Source organism: Bos mutus, chromosome 19, assembly GCF_027580195.1.
Source record: "Bos mutus isolate GX-2022 chromosome 19, NWIPB_WYAK_1.1, whole genome shotgun sequence".
Taxonomy (NCBI): domain Eukaryota; kingdom Metazoa; phylum Chordata; class Mammalia; order Artiodactyla; family Bovidae; genus Bos; species Bos mutus.
The window spans coordinates 37,838,151-37,859,697 of NC_091635.1; the positions used below are offsets into that span (position 1 = coordinate 37,838,151).

At 45.5% G+C, this 21,547-nt stretch overlaps 1 protein-coding gene across 2 annotated transcripts in view; it reads right to left on the reverse strand.

The window, feature by feature from the left end:
• RPTOR (regulatory associated protein of MTOR complex 1) overlaps positions 1–21,547 on the reverse strand; it is a 324,545-nt gene that overhangs the window by 117,782 nt on the left and 185,216 nt on the right. For both annotated transcript variants that reach the window (XM_070390212.1, XM_005907642.3), the window contains exon 7: positions 11,373–11,432. In XM_070390212.1, coding sequence (XP_070246313.1) covers positions 11,373–11,432 — 60 coding nt within the window. The remainder of the gene's footprint in view (positions 1–11,372; positions 11,433–21,547) is intronic.

Genomic DNA, 21,547 nt, shown 5'->3' on the forward strand with positions numbered 1-21,547 from the left:
CCCAGTTTCTTAAAGTGCTTCTCACCTGGCCGCCCACTCCACATCCCACCTTGTCCCTTCAGGGTCTATCATCTTCCTTCTCTAGATTTTTCTGGTTTTTGAGCAGTCATTTTGAGAAGTTGACCCAAATTAAATTCAGTTTACTAAAATCCTGACTTTTTCCATATCAGACTTTTCAAATCCCATACTTGTACATGTGATTTCTGGTGACTACTGTGAGATCTATATACATAATTCTGATCATCTGCATTTCATTCCTCAGCCTGTCAAGACCTTTTTATATTCTAGTACTGGGTCCACCTTAAAGTTTTCTTATATGAACAAATTCTTAGTTGTGCTCTCATTATTTCTAGTAACAGTATTATCATGGTTGATCTGAACTTCTGAAAACTTTTTGATCGTTTTGCTCTACTATCTATGGTTAATTATTAGATGCATCCTTGTTGAAGCAGAAGAATGGTGCCGACATGAAGAATGTGCACAGGTGAGATCAATTGTTGCTGCTGTCACATCTAAACAGGCTCCTACTACCTGGAGCAGAATTCTGACTGTCGATTCTGGTGGTACAAGGCAATGCATTACAGCTCTAAGATACCACACACAGCACACCAAATTGACCTGGTACATCATCCAAGGAAATAATCTTAAAGATCTAGCAAGAAGACCAGCTGATCACCTTCTTCAGATAAGATCAGGGACAGCCCTTCTTTCCAGTTATACCCATTCTCCGTCTGACAAACACAGGATGTCCACCAGGCTTTGTACCACCACCCTCTTTGGTGGAACACTGTGGTTAACAGACTTACAGAGCAAAGCACGGCCTGTGTTCCTCGTCACTGAACCAAATACTGCCTCCTCTGTGAAGCCCAGCCCTGGGTCCTCTTTCATTAAGTTGGCCCTGGAACCTCCAGCTTGCCGAGGCTCTTTCCTCTCTGGACTGCTATCCACTCACAGGCCTTCACTGACTGCCCCCTACACACTGTCTACACAGGAGAGGAGATAAACCTCTTACTGAGTATCCAGTCCAATCTCTTAGCTCTAAGAGGCTTGCAGGCTACTGAGCTCAGGCCTTCCTTGTTAAAGGTTCTACATATATGAACCCGAGCCCCCTAGTCAGATTCTAAGCTCTAGAGGACACATCATCTCATATACTATTAGTTTTACATCATCAACCCCCCAGCACCTCGCATGTTACACATTGCCGGTACTCCAATACCTGCCGGTGGATGGCGTGGGAGAGTAAATGTCACTGCATACTCACACAACCCAGCAACTGCAATTGGAAATGGTCTAGCTCCACTTCCAATTAAGGTACCAACCAAGCTTTTAAGTGATCAGTTCCCCTGTGTGATGCAGGGAATTGAGTCAGACCCTAAGAGGCCACCTTGAAACCACTAAGTGCGTTAATTTTAAATACTAGACCGATGGACAGGGAGGCCTGGCGTGCTGCGGTTCATGGGGTCGCAAAAAGTCAGACACGACTGAGCAACTGAACTGAACTGAGACCGATGAATACCATTCCAGGGCTGCACCTGGAGCACAACTGGCTCCCGGTTGGGACTCTCCCCTCCACTTCGCCTGGCTGGCTCTTTCTGGCCAGGTAGACCACTCTCCAGACACCCCTCTTATCTGCTCAGAGAAGCACCAGTCACTATGTTATAGCTTCCTTTGTAATTGCGTATTTTTTTAATTTATGCTTTCATGTTTCCTTCTCCCAGTAAGAATGCAAGGCCACACACCAACCCTTCATTGAATCAATGAATGAGCAGCCCAAGAGAGATATCTGGGTGTTTTTAAGCCTGGAATCTCAGAATGTGTGTGTGTATATGTGGGCACCCATTCAGTTGGGTCTGACTCTTTGTGATCCCATGGACCAAAGCCCGCCAGGCTCCTCTGTCCATGGAATTTTCCAGGCAAGAATACTGGAGTGGGTTGCCATGTTCTTCTCCAGGGGACCTGCCTGACCCAGGGATCGAACCTGAGTCTCTTGCATCTCCTGTATTGGCAAGGAGGTTCTTTACCAGCTGAGCCACCAGGGAAGCAGAATCTCAGATGCCCTTCTCAAAAGCAGGCATCTCATGTGTGACTCATTGGCTTCTAGTTCAGATGATGTGCTCAGATCAGAGTGGGCAAGTGTTGTCTCTGGAAAGAAAATCCGGTGCAGTCACCAGGGGGTGTGGTGGTCGGAGCAGGCAGGAGCTGGCTCCGCCACTTATTGAACAAGTCACTCAATCTCCTTTTATCGTGGTTTCCAGGGGCTGAAACGGAGATGGTGCCAACAGTCACTCCCTGGACTGATAGGGACAGCTGGACATTTGGGGTGCGCCAAGGCCTGTGCCAACATGGTGACAGCAGGGTTCCGAGTCCTGTATTGAGAGACAGGCTTAGGGCCCACTGCTTGATGCAGCTGGCCTCCTCCCTCTCCGCCCAATGAAACGGAGCCCACTGCCAGGCTGTGAGGGAGAGGACTGTGGTGTAGAGCTGGACCTGAACAAGCTCTTGGAGACAGGTCGGCAAGTAGCCCAAGAAAGGAGGGAGACAGGGCAAGCTTCAGTAGGGACAGAAGTAAGGTGAGGCACTGACTCAGCCTCACCTCCTCCATCGCGGGCCTGCTGTGATAAGTGTCTCCGGAGCACCAACAAGCCTCAGGAGACAAAGTCGCCACAAGGAAGGCCAATCTCCGAGAGACTGGAGGCACACGCTGCGCCCCCGCTGACTTTCCCCTCTCAACGCCTGACACCCGCCTTCCATTAAGAAAAGCCACCCACACCACCATCTGTATCCCTGGGTCTTGGGGATGACGCATTCTTTACAGACTCGCAGACACATTTTCCTCAGGACACCAGGAGGGCGCCCAGGGCATCAGGAGATGAAATGAACGCCACAGAGCGGCGCTTTGCAGCCTTTGTTTGGATAACGAGCAGCCAGGATTCAGTCCCACAGAGAAGGAAATGGATGCTCTGGGCGGTGAGCAGGCGCCCCACGGAGGTCCCGGGAACCTCTCATGCTCCCTGGGCAGCTCATCTACAACTTCCTCCCAGACAAGCCTCCTTCATGCTGGCTGATCAGCACAGGCCACGGGGACCATATGGGGTGTGGGGATCAGCTCCCCTTCCCCTGCTGACCTGAGCAGGATTGTAGCGACAGGCAGAAAAGCCGGGTCTAGTCCAGCCACTCGCCCCAGAGGCAGAGCTCCAAGGCCAGGCTGATCGATGTCTGACTGACGCCTGCTCGCGGGGCTGGGAGGACCTGTGACTCTTCCTTCACAGTGTTTCCACATTTCCGCCAATTACTCACATTCTCGCCCCTTGTGCCGTCTCTTGGGGATTTGTTTTCCCCACTTCATTTCCAAATTAGCTGCCAGTGAATCATTACTCATCTTCTCAGTGACTGGCAGGCGTTAATGAATTACTGATTTTCACCTTCAACCAGCCAATACAATATATTTATGTTGGAAAGAAAGGTACTTTTTGAATTAAGACTTGTATCTTTTGATAGTTTTCCTTTCAAACATAATACATGTGTACAATTCTGGCTTGACAGTGGAGTAATTCTAATCACAGCTACTGAGCCTGGGGTGGCAGGCATGGGCTGCCACCAGGCTGAGTCCCTCTGCTCACACTAGCCCCATGGGATGCCGCTTCCCTTCCTGCTGCGATGCTGGGACAGACCATCCAGCATGGCCTACACAGACACTGGGCTGGCTAGGTGCCTGCCGCGAGAGCCTCAGTCTCTTTGGAATGTGGACAGTAATAGCACCTCCCTTTGAAAGGCTCCAGGAATGAACAGACTGAATACATGTAATGCCCTTAACACAGTACCTGGTACACAGCAGGTGACCAATAAATATCACCTATTCTTGTTCTTAACTCTCAACTAAAGAATCGTTGGGTTACCCTATATTCTTAAGCCATAATCCATGTATTTTTTAAACTGGAGTATAATTACAGTGTTGTGTTAGTTTCTGCTGTACAGTGAAGTGAATCAGTTACACGCATACATACATCCCCTCCCTTGTGGACCTCCCTCCCTCTCTCCCCCTCCCATCATCCCACCCCTCTAGGTCATCACAGAGCAACAGCTGAGCTTCCTGTGCTTTACAGCAGGTGCCCACTAGCTACCTGTTTTACACACGGTAGTGTATGTATGTCAGTCTTAATCTCCCAATTTGTCCCACCCTCTCCTTCCTCCCCTGTGACCTCTTCCTCACTGTATAAGCAGGACTCATGAGACCAGGATTCTTAAGATGGAGACCGTAGTTAAGTAAAAAAAATTGCTCGAGGTTTCAAGCGAAAATCAAGCCCCAAATCCAAACTCATCTTCAGCCCCTGCTTCTGGACTAAACAGGGGCTAAACTGCTATTCAAGGTTCTGAGGAAGCAGGACACAGCAACTCATTTTATTTAAGACAGTGGATTGTTAGCTATTTAAAAATGCTGTTTACACAATAGATGTTAATTATGAATAATTTTTTGGTGTGCTCTGTGCTTCCAGTGATCAGAATACTAACTAACAGCCTCATGGAATAGCTTCCTCGTCTTTCTGATTCCCCAGAGCCTTCTGAGTACCCTAATATTTCTAGCACTGTTTAAGCGTTTCATTACTTTGTTTCAGGGCTGAAAAATGTCCCTTAATTTCCAAGCATGGATCTTATTGCCAGTCTCTCAAAGGATTCAGAATATAAATATGTACTGCAGTGGCAACATGCCTATTCATCAGGCTGCTAGGTTCGCGTAGATAATTAGAAATCGGGAGATTTCTCAGAGAAGGTTCACTATAATTTACTTCCAGACACAGCAGCTTAATTAGAAAACAAATTCCTTCCCTAGCTTTAAAGATTGCTAAATAATTATAACACACACACACCACCCATGTCTCCTCCTCTGGTCTGGTGCTGAGACTCTAAACAACACGTTTTGCACATCTGACAAAGGTGGCCGAGGCTGGGAAGGGGTTAAGCCCTGATATCCTGGGGAACCTTATGCTGAGCTGCTGCACAGAGGCAGCTGTTTGAAACAAACCACATTTATCAAAGAATTACCATACAGCAATTCAGAAGTGTGAAAGTTTTCAATCAATTTCTCCAGTGATGGCAAAGAAGAAGGTGATGACAGGATCGGGCTGCATTTCTGACCGTTTACGGGCAGCCACAGAAGGTGCTAGAAGATGGCTGGAAAGGCAGGTCATACAGGTGAAGCCCAGCGCCACCTTCAAGACCCCACATCTGACCCTGAAACTCTCGGGAATCCTTGGATGGTGTTGCCAGTCTTGCAGCGTGCAGAGCAAGATTCCCTCTCCAGCTCACGCCAACATTAAGAGCCCGCTCCGGTCCTAAGGACAGGTGGCCCTGGAGACCAGGGTATACACAGAGCCACACGCAGGGGAAGGAGTGGCAGGTGAGGCCGGCGGGCTAAGGCCACATGCCCGCCATCCCAGTCCATGCACGCCAGGCCTCAGCATGGCTACTCACCCAGCTCTGTCAGGACCATCCCTCATACACTCAGAGCCAGCACCACCCGGGGAAGGAAAGGGGCGGTCAGAAGACTAGATGGATATTATCCTTATTTTCTGCAGGTCATTAAACTTGAGGGAGGGAAACAAAACTCAACAACACAACCCAGTGTCCTTCTGGTTTTGCTTCATCTCTGTGTTGTGACTTGTCACTCTAATCAGGTGGTACAGTGACCAGAGTCACCCTCACATTTAGGGGTGATGAAGAGGGTCTCAAGTTCAAGAATTTCCATGTGGTGAGCTGAAACCAGAGAGTCACACTGGATGCAAAATGCCTTAAGACACTCGTGAAACCAGCAACATGTCAGTGGCAGCCCTCCCAACCCTCTGCTGATGTGTCTCCAGGAGCCCCCAACACAGGTTTATCCCACCTTCCATGCAGGAAACACTCTCCCCACAGCAACGCCTTCTTAGGTGCTTCCTTGTTGATGGAGTTTTGTCCTCTCCCCCACCAATCGACAGTGCTTAGGATTTCATTAGCAATAATGAGCTGCTAAAGAATAAACGAAACAGGACCAAGGAATTGAGCAAAAAAAGCCAATTTCTGTTTGATCCTATAATTGTAACTAAGCACAAGTTATATCCTGCCAATTAATCTAGACGCACAAATGAGATGCACTGGAAGTCCTCGTGCGGTTCTCACTTCATCCCCTAAAGGCTCCACCAGCTCAGTGGCTTTTGCTGGGAGTGACGGTGAGCCTTTTGGGGAGAAGTGCCCATGACACCCTGTTGGACGTCCCTTGCACCTCTTTAGGTGAGTCACAGGCCTCGTCCCAAAAGCAGAAGAGCTTGTGCAGAGGATGGGCATCCACTGGACAAAGAGTGCTTGATACGGTGAGAATGGCCATCCAAGGAGGGCACTGCAAATGAAACGGAGGCAAAGGGCAAAGCAGCTTGGACAGCCTGGCCTGTGGCAGCGGTGCAAATACTCAGCACAGCGAGCAAGGAATCACTGCACAGGACAGCTCCCGCGCGAACCTGCTTCATTCACGGGAAGGTAAACATCACAATGAGTTATGATCCTGATGGAACCCCAAGTGGCCCCAGCACATAGAGTGGAGACCAAACACAGCCCCAGAGATGCAGACGCCGAGAGCCTGCTGCATCCAAGAGCTGCGTATTTTGACCACAAGTCTCCAGAAAATGATGATAGGTGAAAATAATGAGACATCTTCCCCAGGAAGGTTCTCTGAGTACAGAGACCTTGGCAGCCTGGAAGACTAGTGAACACAGATGTGCTGTGTTTCTTTCTAACCTTGTAACTTCAAGGTCACACCTACTAAAAATGTTTCTTCTTATGGACTGTAAGCATAGCTGGGAAAGTCTAAATATTAAAACAACAGAATAGCATTAAAATTTTTTTATTTATGGCTGAGCTAGGTCTTCATTGCTGTGTGGGCTTTTCTCTAGTTGCAGCAAATGGGGGCTACTCTCTAGCTGCGGGGCAAGGGCTTCTCACTGCGGTGGCTTCTCTTGTTGCACAGCACGGGCTCCAGGTGCTAGGACTGCTGTAGTTGTGGCACGTTGGCTCAGTAGTTTCGGTACACAGGCTTAATTTCTTAGAGGCACATGGGATCTTCCCAGATCAGGGACTGAACCTGTGTCTCCTGTATTGGCAGGCGGATTCTTTACCACTGAGCCACCAGGGAAGCCCCCAGAGTAGTATTTTAAATGGAAAATCTCTCCAAGAAAGCTACAGAAATTAAGAACTTATATCTATTCAGAAACAGATCTCATGGTGGTAGTGGCCGGGAATCCTGTGGGGCTATACCTCTGGATTTTTTTCTAGTGCCATGTAACTAAAGCCTGTAGCTTGTCCTGGCATAAAGAATAAACATAATTCAACCCCGCACATTCACTCTAACTGTGGCCAGGCTACGAGGGGAGCAGCCACATAGCGCCTCCTCTTGGAAACGATGACGTGTATGGGTCTCACCTGAACTGTATGTTTGCTAAGTTGTATTCCAAGAACAATGACTCAGACCCAAACCGTTGTACCTTGAAAAGTTATTCACAACAAAGAGGTTCTGAGGTTTCTAAAATATCTTATTCTTACTCACTTTTTGTCACCACCATCACCAGCCACTCAGATGAAGTTCCATTTGGGAAGAAAGTATGGTTCATTTTGGATGCTCATAGCCTATCCCAGTTAACCTGGACAACAAGCTTTTATAAAATGCAAACTTATCTGGTATGGGAATGATCTCTTTTTAAACTGCACTGTTGGACTTGTTTACACAATTTTCCAAAAGTTGTGTGGTGGCATTCACCCAATGGTGGCTGGGGCTGGTGTATGAAAGACACTCTCTCCGTGAACCACCCCCTCCCACCCCAGTCTTTATCAGAAATCCAATGGCTTCAGAAATGCAAAGTAGTATTAACCATTATTCCCAGTGCAGCTTCGGGAAAGTGGTGAGAGAACAGAAAGTATTTGTGGGGGTGAGCTGATGCCCACAGAGCCGACCACATGCTCCTCAATCCACCCTGGGCGATGGTGACAAATGCAGGGGTGAGAGTTGTGCGCCCAGTGAGTGTGACTCCTGAGGGTGAGGCTGGCCACGTCTGTCTGTCTGCAGTCTTCCACCACCCCCTTTCCCTGCCCCCATTCCCACTGAGAGTGCTATTAATGATGTTTTTCTTTTTAAATTAAAACACACAGACACCCAATTTTTCAGCATTTCACCAACGTTGTAGCACTGCCTGGGACAGGACAGGGGTTGACGCAGAAGAAAGGACACTGTGAGCCAGCCTTCAAAGGGCCACCGGAAGTCACAACTGCCAGCTGAGAAAGTCACTCAGCACTGCGGAGGGTGGAGCCAACACTGGGTGTTTTCTGGGAACATGGGCAGCTACAAACTCTGAAGTCGTGATTTACGAAAATTGCACTTGATAAAAAAATTAAAATCTTACCATATATAGGAGGTGTCTGCTTCTATTTTTCAATCCTCATTAGGCAGTTTAAGTTGTGAGTAAAGGTTTCTCCCCAACCTCAAACCCTCTTCAGTAAAATGTCTCTTGTCCATTTTTTTTGTTTGTTTTAGTGAGTTTTGAGATATCTTCATATATTCTGGATATAAGTCCTTTGTCAGCTATGCGATTTGCAAATATTTCCCCCCAAGTCTGCACCTTGTCTTTTCTCTCTGTTAGCAGTGTCTTCCAGAGAGTAAACATTTTAAACTTTGATGAAGTTCAATTTGTCAATTTTTTTCTTTTGTGGATCATGCTTAGGGTGTCAAGTGCTATGCACACTTTAAGTCTGAGAACGTGACGGGATGAGAGCTGGCTGTTCAGACACCGAAGTCTGGAAGAGCGAGGGCCTGTGTACAGGCAGACCACAGAGAGACGTCCAGACACCTGGCTACCAGGCTGGCCTGACACCACCAGGTGGGAGTGCCACTGAGGAAGCTGAAGCAAACCAAACGCCAGATTCCTCTTCAGAACTGTCTGAACGAGCCAGCAGAAGTCACTTCGCTAGGAAAGAAGGTAACTTTATCACAGTTTTAATGGTTTATCTGAGAATTACAAGTCTACGGTGATCTGTGGTACAGGTGATGGAGGCTCTGGCACTCAGAAATGGGGGGAAAGTACAGACCCACAGACAGAGCGCAGCAGCACTGGTGAACGAGTGCTAACAGGACGGCTTCCAAACTCTGAAATCTCACCAGGGAACTGGACCAAACATGCCGGATGACCAGGCCGGTCCAACCCTTTCTTATTTTTCAGCTTCTCTCCATGTGATGTTTGTTTCTCAATGGCTGCCTTGTTTGCCTAGCACTTGTAAATGGTTTTCTCGGTTTCAGTCCTTATTGGAGGTGAAGCTGGATTAGAACAGGGAGGAGCAGTTCCCCTGAGAGGAGAGGCCCTGAGTCCTGTCTCTAGAAGTGAGTTGTGTGAGTGTGACCAGGACGGGGCGATCGTGGAGGCCGGTTAACAGAGCACTCAGCACCCAGCCACCCAGCCCCCTGCTTCCTGGCCACACTGACCCCTGGAGCACGGGCCACCCAGCAAAGATGGGAACAGGGACACGAGACCACCAACGCGCTCTCCCCACCATGTAACCCTGAGAGCACCAGGGCTCCGATGTGGAGAAAACCAGCAGCTGCATCTGCCCAGAGCAGCAGGACTTTGAAAAGAAGCATGGGTGCACTCTGTATTACACACTGTGGGGGAGACAGCCAGGCCTGAACCCTCCCTGATCCTTGTGAACATGACACACTGAGGTCTGTGCTCCCTGCTCTGACCGAGCCAGCACAGCCAGCGCCCCAAACACCAACCACTCTGCTGCTGGTATCAGTCCCAACCGCAAGTCCCGCTGCTTCCCCTCCAGCCTGCAGTGCCCATCTATCAGCGCCTCCCTGCTCCCAGCCTCGGCCAGCACTGCCTTTCCAGCAATGGCTTTGAAATCTCCTCAACTGTGGGTCAGTGGAAACCAAGACCCACTCTAAGCAGAAGGACCACAGGCCTTCCTGTTTGTCCTGCTGGCACTGATCAATGTCACGTTAATTCTTTCTTGTCACAATACCCCATTTTGCTTGTGGACAAAAGCATCTTGAAGTAAACAGATGCAGTGACCAGTCACATGATTTCCTTAAGACATTTATCCAAAATTTAATGAAAGGAATTATACTCAATGAATTGTTTGCAGGTAACCTGATTATATTTTGTTGGTTCTTTCTTTTCAATTTATTTGTACCTATATTTTACATATCTATATGCTTATAAAAAAAATTAAACGAGATGGAAAAACAGTTCCTTAACATTGCTCCTCCCTGCTTCTTGCTCCAAATTCCACTTTCCTCCCCAGAGTGGAGTGCAAATATTTTATTTCATGTCTTGTTGATATGTATTCACACACAGAGAGTTATGCACGGTTCTGCAGCCCATGGTGGGTGTCATGTCAGTCTCTTAACAAAAGGCCGCTCCCTGTTGACGCAAGTGCAGCCACCACACTCTGTATTCTCCCGTGGGGAACGCATGTGATCGATTCCACAGTGCACTTGCGGTGGGCATTCAGGCATAATATTCTTGTGCATTTCCCCTGACACACAGGCAAGTTGTCTTCCAGGAGAGAAACCTAGAAGATTTGCTTTTTCTACCTGAGGTTAATAATTAAAATCGGGCCTTTCTGCTTTACCACACGATTCTGTATATCAAGACTTAGGGAACAGTCCGTACGTTAATTCTAGAAGAAATGGGGTTCAGAGAAGAAGTGTTAGGAGCTACCTAGGTGAATTGGGATGAATGAAATGAACACGCAAACAAACATAAAATGCAGGTCAAGTTTAAAGCTCTGAGATGGTGTACTGACCCAAAGAGGCTCATGACAGGAGCAGACAAGCCGGCCCCAGGACCTGGGGGGACAAGGAGAGGCCAAGCAACCACTGCACCTCATGAAGGACCCCTCCAGCCGGGACTACCACACCTGCCTTACATAGAACGTAACACTGGGTTTATATCCTCCCTGAGTGGGGGAAATGGAAGGTTGCAGAAGGTGAAAGGGAAAGTTGAGGAACATGGGGAAGATGCTAAGCTATGATCTGACTATTGCAGTTGAGGAGCAGAGTGGTCTCTATGTGCACTGACTGGTCTGTATGTGTAACGATATATATGTTTTTGCTTTGGTTCAGTGTCGAGAGTATTTTTAAATGTTCAAAAGGATTCCAGTTATACTCTTTTCCTTTTAATATGGCCCCAAATTTAGCTTGTCCTATGTAACAATCACAAACTAGGCCTTAATCAGAGAACAAAAGAACACACGAAAGGGAAACATCTGTGTTGACAGGAAGTACTTCTGAGAACCAAGAGTGAAAAATGGAGACTCCCTTCACACCAGAAGCCACAATAGCTTAAAATCTGACTTACTTTTCTATCAAATCCAGTGTGACTCCAGGCACCAGACTAACACATTTCTGCATGCAGAACCTGCAAAGAAAGAGAAGACAGTGAATCACAGCAATGGGATATGTAACGGGAGAATACAACAGTCCCAGAGAAAAAGCAAAGAGAGGAAGTGGGGCATGGGGATTGCCACAGTGAAAAGGTAAACCAAGATTTTCTTAATTCTGTCAGCTCTTAGGTTTATGAAGAAAATCTCCCTGCAGCCTCTCAAAGGGGCAGGAACACTGAGCTGCAGCCGGAGGTCTTCAGTGGAAGGAGAAAAACAAGTCTACGGGTGGTGAGGCAGATCCCCCCTGTGCGGGGCTGGGGGCAGGTCCTCGTGAGAGTCACTGGACAGAAAGCTTCCACCCAGATGATGGAACAGGCTCCACTTTTCCAATTTTCCTTCTTAAGCAAGTAAAGCTGGAGAGAGTGATGGAAGGATCAGTGGACCACCCTGAGGCACACAAAAGAAATTTGTGGGAGAAGACAAAGAAAAGTGAATTCAATTATTCGCTCAGTCGTGTCCGACTCTTTGCGACCCGTGGACTGTAGCCCACCAAGCTCCTCCGTCCGTGGGATTCTCCAGGCAAGAATACTGGAGTGGGTTGCCATTTCCTTCTCCAGGGGATGTTCCCGACCCAGGGATCAAACCCAGGTCTCCCACATTGCAGGCAGACGCTTTAACCTCTGTGCCACCAGGGAAGTCCATATCATTTTAATTATCATAAAATCATAGGAGCTATGAGACTTAATCTTTGCTGCAGAGCCATCCTGGAGGGCTGGGTGGGGTGGGTGGGGGGTGGGGTGGGGGGGAACTAGGACTGGGGGACTGGCCAGGCATCATTTAATTTGTGTGCACTGACAGGAGGTTGAAGACCATCCCTTCATTCCTGTCAGGGCTATTGGCACACAGCAGGACAGAATCAATGGTCACGAAGAGCAAAAAAGCAACTTAGCATTGGTCACAGGAGAAATGTAAAGCATTTAATTCACCTGCTTTAAAATTAAGAACAAATAACCCCCTCTATGAAAAGAGAAGCAGGCACAGAGCAAATACACCCAAAAAACACATTTCCGCATCACTAGATAGATGTGAAACACAGAGGAAGGTCTGAGAAAGCCAGTGTGCTCATGGGAGGGGATGAATACAAGGACCAGGCCACATTCAGGGCACATGAAGTGAGAGGTGTACAGTGGATGGGTAAGGACGAGGGAGAAAGACAAGGAGATAGAGACCCTTAGAGATAGAGATCAGAAGATGACAGACAAGACCATGACGACAGCGTCTGGTGTGCAACTGGCTCCTGACATGTTGGCCCTCCAGCTGGGATGGGGGCACCCTGAGAACCCAGCCCCACCAGACTCACGGCTTCAGTGAGCAACACCTTGCTCAGCCACAGAGGAAGTTATATTTCTGGCTGTGGCTGAGCTGGCCGGTGCTCTCCATTCACAGAGCAGCAGAAACACCAATGAGACAGAGCCCGTCTCCCTCGGGCACAAGTGGCTGGGCTGCCCAGATGCTCCACAGGGCCAGTCAGTCCATCCGGACAAATCCTCCTGTTTGCTTCCCTGTCGGAGAGCTTGGCCCGCCTGCTCCCACACATCACTGCAACCGCCCACAGGCAGCTCTGACAGTGGCTCCATGTGAATCAGGATCGCTCTGTGGATGGAAATGGTTTACGGGAAATGTACCTTCCAGTCCAATTCTGAGGCCTATGCAAACAGGACTGCTCTGCTGTTTTTTCCTCTGCAACGCGCTTACTGATTGGACCTCGGCATTCCTATAATGACAGAATAGTCTGTACCAGACTAATCCTTTTGTCAATAACAACAGTAAGCTCTGGGTAAAATACAAAAAGTAACCACTTGAAAGCATCAAAGAGTAAACAAATTCAGGCAGAAAGGGAAGGTACGATCCTTACAAGAAGAGTAACTGCACAAGATCCACCTTAACCAGTATTTCCCACACGTGCTCCCCAATTCATAAAGCATCAGGGACACAGCTCAACCGGAAGGAGATCAGAAGCCCAGAGCTTCGGGGGAAGTCTTAGGAAGGAGGAGCCAAACTCTCCTAGGACCCTGGGCTGACCTGGGCACTGCACAGGCACGGGATCAGACCCCAAGGAGCCCTGGGGACATCAGAGCTGAAGGGCACCGAGCAGAGATTTCCACGCCTGCTCACCAGTAGATGCACATAGACAGGGACAGCCAGTGCCACACTGGGGGGCTACGAACACCTGGGGCTTTCCACTGTGGGGTGTGGCCTGAGCTACAACCATAGTTCAGGATACAGAGTTGCACCCCCCAAACCAGGAGCAAAGTCAAAGATGACTAGTCCTATAGCCGAGAGACTACAAGGTCAATTAAACCATCTACAGCTAAACAGGAGGAAGTTAGCAGAATCCAGACTTTCTCAGTGTCTCATTCACAATGGAAAGTATTCTAACCTAAAATCAAGAGAAAAATAGTTAATAAACTAGATTCATTGTTGACCACATTTTGGAATTAGACTTTATAAAAATAATTTATTAACTGGGAAATAAGTATTATCATAAATCTGCTGGAAATATAAAGTTAAGAAAGAAATTAAAAATAGGGACACTATGCAACTTTAAAATATGCATGATATGGTATGAGCAGCATGGATGAACCAGTGACTGACAGTCCACAAAACTGTACCTCAGCCTGTATTCATTCCCTTTGCACCAGAACTACATCAGGCAAAATCAGAGACAATAAAAATGGCTCGACAATTCCACAAAGCTGGATATTAGTAATTATAACAATAAACACAACAGCTGGCAGACGTTTAGTGCTGACTACACTGTGCTGGTTGCTGGAGTTATCAACAGGCTGGGCCACTTTTGACTCCTCTCTGTCTGACTTGCCCTTTCCGAACTGCAGGGGAAGTTACACAGCACCTGACCACTGCTCACCGCCTGCCTGCTGACCCTCCAGGCCACGGTTTCTCAGCTGGGCACTAAGGACACTGGGGCCAGATCATTCTTTGCTGTGGGGGTGGCATCCTAGCCTCTACCCATGAGATGCCAGCAGCATCCCATCCCAATTGGGACAACCAAATAGGTCTCCTGACGCGGCCTTATGTCCTTCACCTCCTTGAGGACACAGCCCCAGGCCAGGACCCAGCATCCTTCACATTTTCCAGAACAGCCTCTCTGCTTCCTTTCTTGCCTGTGCTCCCTACTTCTCTCCCAGGAATTCTCTACCAGGCAGCCAGAGCAAACCTTTTATGAGGAAATGCGGGGATAACTCATTTCATCTTGACCCTCCAGAGGCTTCTTGCCATGCAGGATGAAATGCAGCGTGCTTGCCTAGCCTCCCAAGGCCCTGCCCTGGGCTTCCAGTCCCTGCTCTGACTTTACTTCCTCACTCTCACTCTGCTTAACCAGTTCCAGTCACCCAGACACACTTTCTCCTCCTTCCATCTGCCAGGCACAGCCCCACCTCAGGGCCTTTGCACAGGTTGCTCCCTCTTGCCCCAAACTGGAAGGTTTATTCCTTTGTTTTACTTGGATTTCTTCTACCTTCACTGACCAGCCTAAGAAAATAGCACCTTCATTCTCTACTCGTGTACTGTGCTTTTTAAAAATAGCATTTATTGCTACCTTAATATATATTTTGATTGCTTGTCTTTATCATAGAAGATAAGCTGAATGAGGACAAGGACTTCTTTTACTGTGTCCATCAGTGTGTCACGAGCACTTAGAAGGCTGCCCTAACACATAGTTTTGATACTCCATAAATGTGTCACCAAGTGAATATGGTATAAGATTGAGTCCTAATATTTCATATATCTTTTTTTTCCTGTTGCTCTTGCAAGTGACTGGCTTCAAGATTTTTATGAAGAACAAATTAATGGATGCTAAAAAGAAAACTCAACTCTGTAACTTCGTAAACTGTCATATAACTGCTGGATGCTATTGTTTCTGAGAATGGAAATATACTAATTTTTTTTCCAATTAGAAAAAAATCCCATACATTTATCATAAGAATTAAAAGTATAGAAAATTACAAGTGAAAATTACCCCCAAATCTAAGATAACAATTAACACTTTCATATTTACCTCTTACAGAAAACTGAACCATGCTGATTTATTTTGTGCCGGGATAAAATAAAATCAGTCCCTGGAAGAGCCCAAACAATACAGATGATGGGAAAGTGGAGTTGGTCCTGCAGCCCAACCCCACTGCCGACTGCCCCTCTGCATCGACTGTGCCTAGCACACATGTACAATCAACATCTACACTTGGGTTTTGTTTAGCTTTTGTTTCTTACCGTAAGAGAATCTGCCATACACACTACAGCTTTCCCCTCACCCCCAGTATTTTCCAACGTTCAACAAAGTTGAAAGAATTTTAGAGTTAAGCTCCTGGATCCCACCACCTAGGCTCCACCATCAGCATTTGATTACATTTGCTTTATCACATTTCTGCTTCTCCATCCATCAGTGCATCTCATTTTTCATGAGACGGAGGAAGTGGTATACTTACTTCCCTTTAAATTCTTCAGCACACAAACCAACGTTCAGTATTTGCTCATTGTTTTTTATCTTTTGATGTAAAATTACATATAATGATGTGCACACATCTTTAACTGTTCATTCACTGGGTTTTGACAAATGCATGTGCCTGTGTACCCAAGCTGCTACAGGGACTTCTACCAACATCCCAGGGAATTTTCTTTAGCCCTTTCTCAGCCAATTCCTACTTCCTCCCATTGCCCCCAGGGGCAAATACTGCTCTGATTTTTCCACTGATTTTTACTCCTCGGTTCTAGAGATTCACATACAAGGACTCATTGAGTACGTACTTTTGTATAAGACCTCTTCCAGTCAGCATGATGCTTTAGGTATTTATTCATGCTTTTGCTGGTTTCATGAATTTACTCTGCTCCCCTGCTGACTGGTATTCCATTATATGAAAACACTGTCGTTTATACATGCTATTCTGTAACGTGTCCTTGTATATATCATGGACAATACAAAAGCTGATGCACAGAACATTGTTTCTCATGAACATGAGTGTGCTGTCCTCAAGATGTATTTGTAGCAAGGGAACTGCCTGATGAATGGGTACCCCTATTGAATGACCAGCCATTGTCTGATGGCTCTCCAGAGGAAAGTGTCATTTACGGTCACATCAAAGCTGAATATATCCACTTTTTAACTTCTGGAAAATACTGCGTTTATCACCATAAAAGAAAAACAACCCTCTGTCCCACTGATAGGTGAGAAATGACACATCATTGGAATTGCTTTGATTATTATTGAGGTTAAATACCAGCTAATAATTTTTCCGGTTCTTTGTATTACTCTTTGGCTTATTGCCTGTTTATGCCCTTCTTGTCTTATTGATTTTAAAGTGTTTTATACATTAACAAAACTGAGGGTGGCTTTGTTATATATTACACAATTTCCCCCCAATTCATAGTTTTTTTTAAAGTTTTGTTTTTTTGCTTTCTTTGCCATACAAACCTTAGAATTAGTATTAAATAAAGCCTATCACTTCCTTTACAGCTTTTTAATTCTAATAATTTTTCCAGTATGTTTGTGTTTTCTTTTTCGCATTTAAAACCTCAGTATATTTGGAATTTATTTTATCATGGTAAGAGGTAAGGATTAGAAAAATTTCAAATGGTTAGCCCTGTGTCCCAAAGAATATTGAGTAATTCACTCTTTTTCCAAATGTTAAACTCTTATATAGATTCTGTTTCTGGAACTGTACTCTGTTCCATTGACTAGAATGTCTGCTCTTTTTCTACCTGAACCTTCAAAATATATTTTAATAACTAGTAGTTTTCTTTCACAAATCTTATTTTTTTTTTTAATTTCTATGGGTATTTGTAAACATTTATCCTTCTACTTGACCTTTAAAATCACTTTATCTATATGTGTCAAGTTTATGATTTAATTTATGGAGAATTTATACCCTTAATCTTCTGGCTCTCACCATGTAATAATAACGTGGTCAGCTCCTTCATTTATTCAAACACCCTTTCATATTAATCAGTAAAGTTTTATGAAATTTTCTATACAAATGTCCAATATACTCTTAGCTCATTTATGTTGTGTCATTGTTACTGTTGCTACTGTGAATCAGATTTATCTTCCTTCCCCAAATTTCCTTGCTATTTTTAATATCTAAAAAGGGTAACAGTTTTAAAGAAATTGTAAAGTATATCATATATGAAGAATATACAAGATACAGATGTGAGTTTAAGGACTAATAAAGTAAATGTAGGCACCACCCAGATTAAGAAATAGCACATTACAAAATCTAAAAGGTCCCCTGTGTCCCCACCATGGTATCTGCTACCATCCCTTCCCCAGAGGTAGCCTGGACTTTTATGGTTTATGGTATTGATCTATGTTCACTTAGTAATCAGTCACTTTGCTGAATGTTCATGTTATTGCTAATAATGTTTCAATGGTTTTTATTGTGTAAAGTTAAAATTCAGACCAGACATAAATAATGCAAATTTGCCTTCTCTTTAGAATATGTATACTTTCACTTTGGTTTTGCACCTAATTATTACATTGACTAGCATTTCCAGAAGTTGTTAAATGAATCACACTTAGTATACATCCCCGCTTTGTTCTAATTACATTAATGAAACACAGTATCGAAGCATTAGTGCAGGATGATAGTTGAGAAGAAAATTTCTCTTATGTAAAGGAAGTATTCTTCTATTTTTATTATAAGGTTTTATTAAAATTCATTTTTAATTTTATCAAGTAACTATTCTCCTCTCACCTATTAAGATGATGAATTATATTAATAGGCAGCCTAATAGAAAGTCATCAGAGCAGTCCTGGAATGATTCTCACTTGGCCAAAGTTTTTTGTGCTTTTATTATACTGCAGGATGCTAAGTGCTAATATTTCATTTTGAATTCATCTGCATTGTGTGTCTACGTACATGTGTGCGTGTGTATTAATATCTGCATGTGTATACACACTGCATTTGTCAGGTTTGGTACCTCAGTCGTGGTAACTTCATGAGAAGAAAGAGAAAACTTATACTTATTGAAATATGGCTTATGTTTACACATTGCTTTGTTACCAAGTGTTCTAGTCCATATTTTAAGGATAATTATCTGCATGTTGAATCTTCACCGTTTTAGTTTTCTTGCTTCTCATTATTTTTTTACTGCTTTCTGTCTCCTGTATTTCTACTTCTGACCAATTTTAAAGTCACAAACTTTAGAACTAAATTTGATTTCTTAAACTTTTTCTTTCTCTTTGCTGGTTCTCTTTGCATCTTGATGTAATGTTTTGTCAATCTCAATATTTATTCATTTTTTTTCAGAGACCATTTTTCTGTAACTTCATTGCTTCATTGAGGATACAAAGTGCATGCTGTCTCCTTTCTGGAGCTCCCTTTGACCACAACTGAGTTTAGGCTGATGAGGTGATTCAGGGTAGGAGCCGGTCACCAGAAGGACCAAACACTGGATAATAGATGGGAACTTCCAGCCACATGCTGACCTCCAACCTATGACCTCAGGAGGGAAGGGGGATAGAGACTGAGCTCTACAAAGAATCTTGAACAAAGGGATTCAGAGCGCTCGCAGGTTGGTGCTCTGTGGAGGCGGAGTGCCTTTCGCTCTCTCCCACGCACAGGTGACCCTGTCCTCCAGCGAGAAAGACGAGCTCTCAGCACTCCCTGTGCAGGTTCGGCCTGCACCTGGGTCAGAGCTGGGAGAGCCAGGGCAGGAAAAGACCCTCGGGACCGGATCCCCACTATGAGTGTTATTCAAGGTTTCTGATTTCAGTCCCAAAAGTGCTGCCTGCTTTCTGGAGTCCTCAGGTAGCTGCGTTCTGAGCAGAGGCTGTACTGAGCATGGCCATGTCCTTCTCAGGGGCTGGCACTGGGGTTTCCACGGACGGTGATGCTGAGGAAGCTTCACAGATAAGACTATTTTAACCAAGTCCTTCTGAACGTGAAAGTGCACTGCCAGAGATGTCAGGCTTTTAAGGAGTTTGGGGAGACAGCCCAAAGTGGCAGTACACTATTAAAATAACACAAGCAAGTCCCTTGACATTTCATTTAATCTAGCAGGTTAAAAAAACAAACAAAAAACCTACATGAAATAGTGTGTCAATTATCTGGTATTTGAAGCTAAATTTAAAAGTATGCCATGTGTATTATTAGGAGAAAAAAGGTAGAAGAGACTTTTCTAATTTATAACCTTTAAATAGCTATCACTTTTAAATGTACAGAACCCTCTTCAGGAGCTTCTAGGCCAGTAACCAGGACAAGACACAAATGAGGTTCACGAGTCAGCTGTCTAAGCTGCTGTCAGCTTCAGAGGCAAGCCAGCTAAAGGGAAAACTAATTATTTCATTAGAGAAATGCACACCATCACCTCATCTGAGTTTCCTGCCAAAGGACGGAAGCTGACCCCACTTGTCTTGTTCCGAAGGCCAGAGCCTCAAGGATATCCCAGGGGTTCCTTAAGTACCTGCCCGGTGAAAGCAGAAAGAACTTTCAAGGGAACAGTGCTAACTCCACAAGGGTGCCTTCACTTTGGTTCAGAAGAGATGAAAAGGTCAAGATAATTGTAGTCATAAGAAAATAGTCTTTTAAAAAATGTGTATTTAAGTATTGGTGGGTAGATAGCATTATGTCTGTAATTTACTAAAAATAGCCATAACAAGAAAATGATAGAGCAAGTAACAATTTTAAGATTTGGGGTGATGAGTACAAGGGAGTTTGCTTTATTATTCTCTTGACCGTTGTGCAGAATGGCTGAAAATTGCCCTGTAATGAAAAGTAAGTGGAGAGAGAAAGAGAGGGTCAAAGCAGGTGATCCTATGTCTATGAGTCAATGTCAGGAAAATGTTCCAAGGAAAGATCTAATTTCTCAAAACTTGAGCAGTTTGTTTCTATTTTTGAAGAAAGTCAAGATGTGAAGAGCGGCTCCCAGCCTGTCCCAGCCCAGCTCATCCCCACGGTCATTAGCAATGAAGCCCCTGCACTGACTGGCGAAGGCAGAAAGCAACCCGCTCTCTTCAAAGGGCAGCTCTCTTCCACAGAGTTCATGCTCATGACCCCCAACCACAAGCCACAGGAAAGAGACAGAGCACACAACAAGCTTCCGTACGTTTCTTCCCAACTTTCCGGGGCCTGTTTCCATGGAATTCACTGGGTAAAGTTAGAATTCTGCTTGTTTGGGACAGCCTCACATGTTCCAGCCTTCTCAGCCTGATTTAGATCTTAAGTTGTAATTTTACCTGATAAGCTGAAAACAAGACTGTATTTACCCCAATCCTCTCACTCAATAACCCCTCCGTGAGCCCCACTGCATAGTTCTGATTTAGCAGGCGTCTTCATGAGCCGGCAGAGCTGAGGAAAGGCTGAGAGGCGGTGGCGGAGCCTGCCGTCCCCTGGGAATGTGGTTCTCTAGTATTTATATTAATATAAAAGGAAAACAGGGCTGAAAGACTGAAGGGAGTGTTTCCCAGTAAACACACCTGTTTACTCTCATACAGAGCAGCTGGGCCCTCATCTGTCCTTATCTAGGATGTAGGATGGCCCCAAAGCAGACCCAGAAAATTAAGTTTATGTAAAAATTAAATGATTCTTTTAAATTAAAGAGCCAAACACCACTTAAGTTACACTCTTCCATCATATTTATTATTATCTTTTTCTTGCCGCCGGATGGGCTCTTTCTGTATTAAGAAACTACGTCCTTGACCCCCAATCTTCTGTCTACATCTGAAAGTTCACTCTGGGGGTCAATTTACGCCTGTGTGCACAAGGATGAAGAAAATCGAGGTGAACAGAGGCCACCCCTACCCCAGTGATGAGGAAGGTGGTGCTGTAGCACCAAATTCTGTACCACCTATCATTCAAGTGACAACTTCAAGAGAGCTGACCCTATTTAAAAACACAGGCCCATGATACGCTGAGAGCAGCAGTGCCTGTGAGCTACACGGCGACCTGCGTGGATCATTTTAGAACCAGTCAGTCCCCATTACAGAGAACTGAAGCCGATGTCACTGCAGAACTCTGAAGTCCCGGCACGTCTGGTGGCCCCGAGCCAAGTCCTGATTCTTCTCCAGATCCAAGTGAGAGGAGAAATCGGCTGGAAGGAATTTTAAGCAGGACTGGAGACCAAGATGAGCCATGCA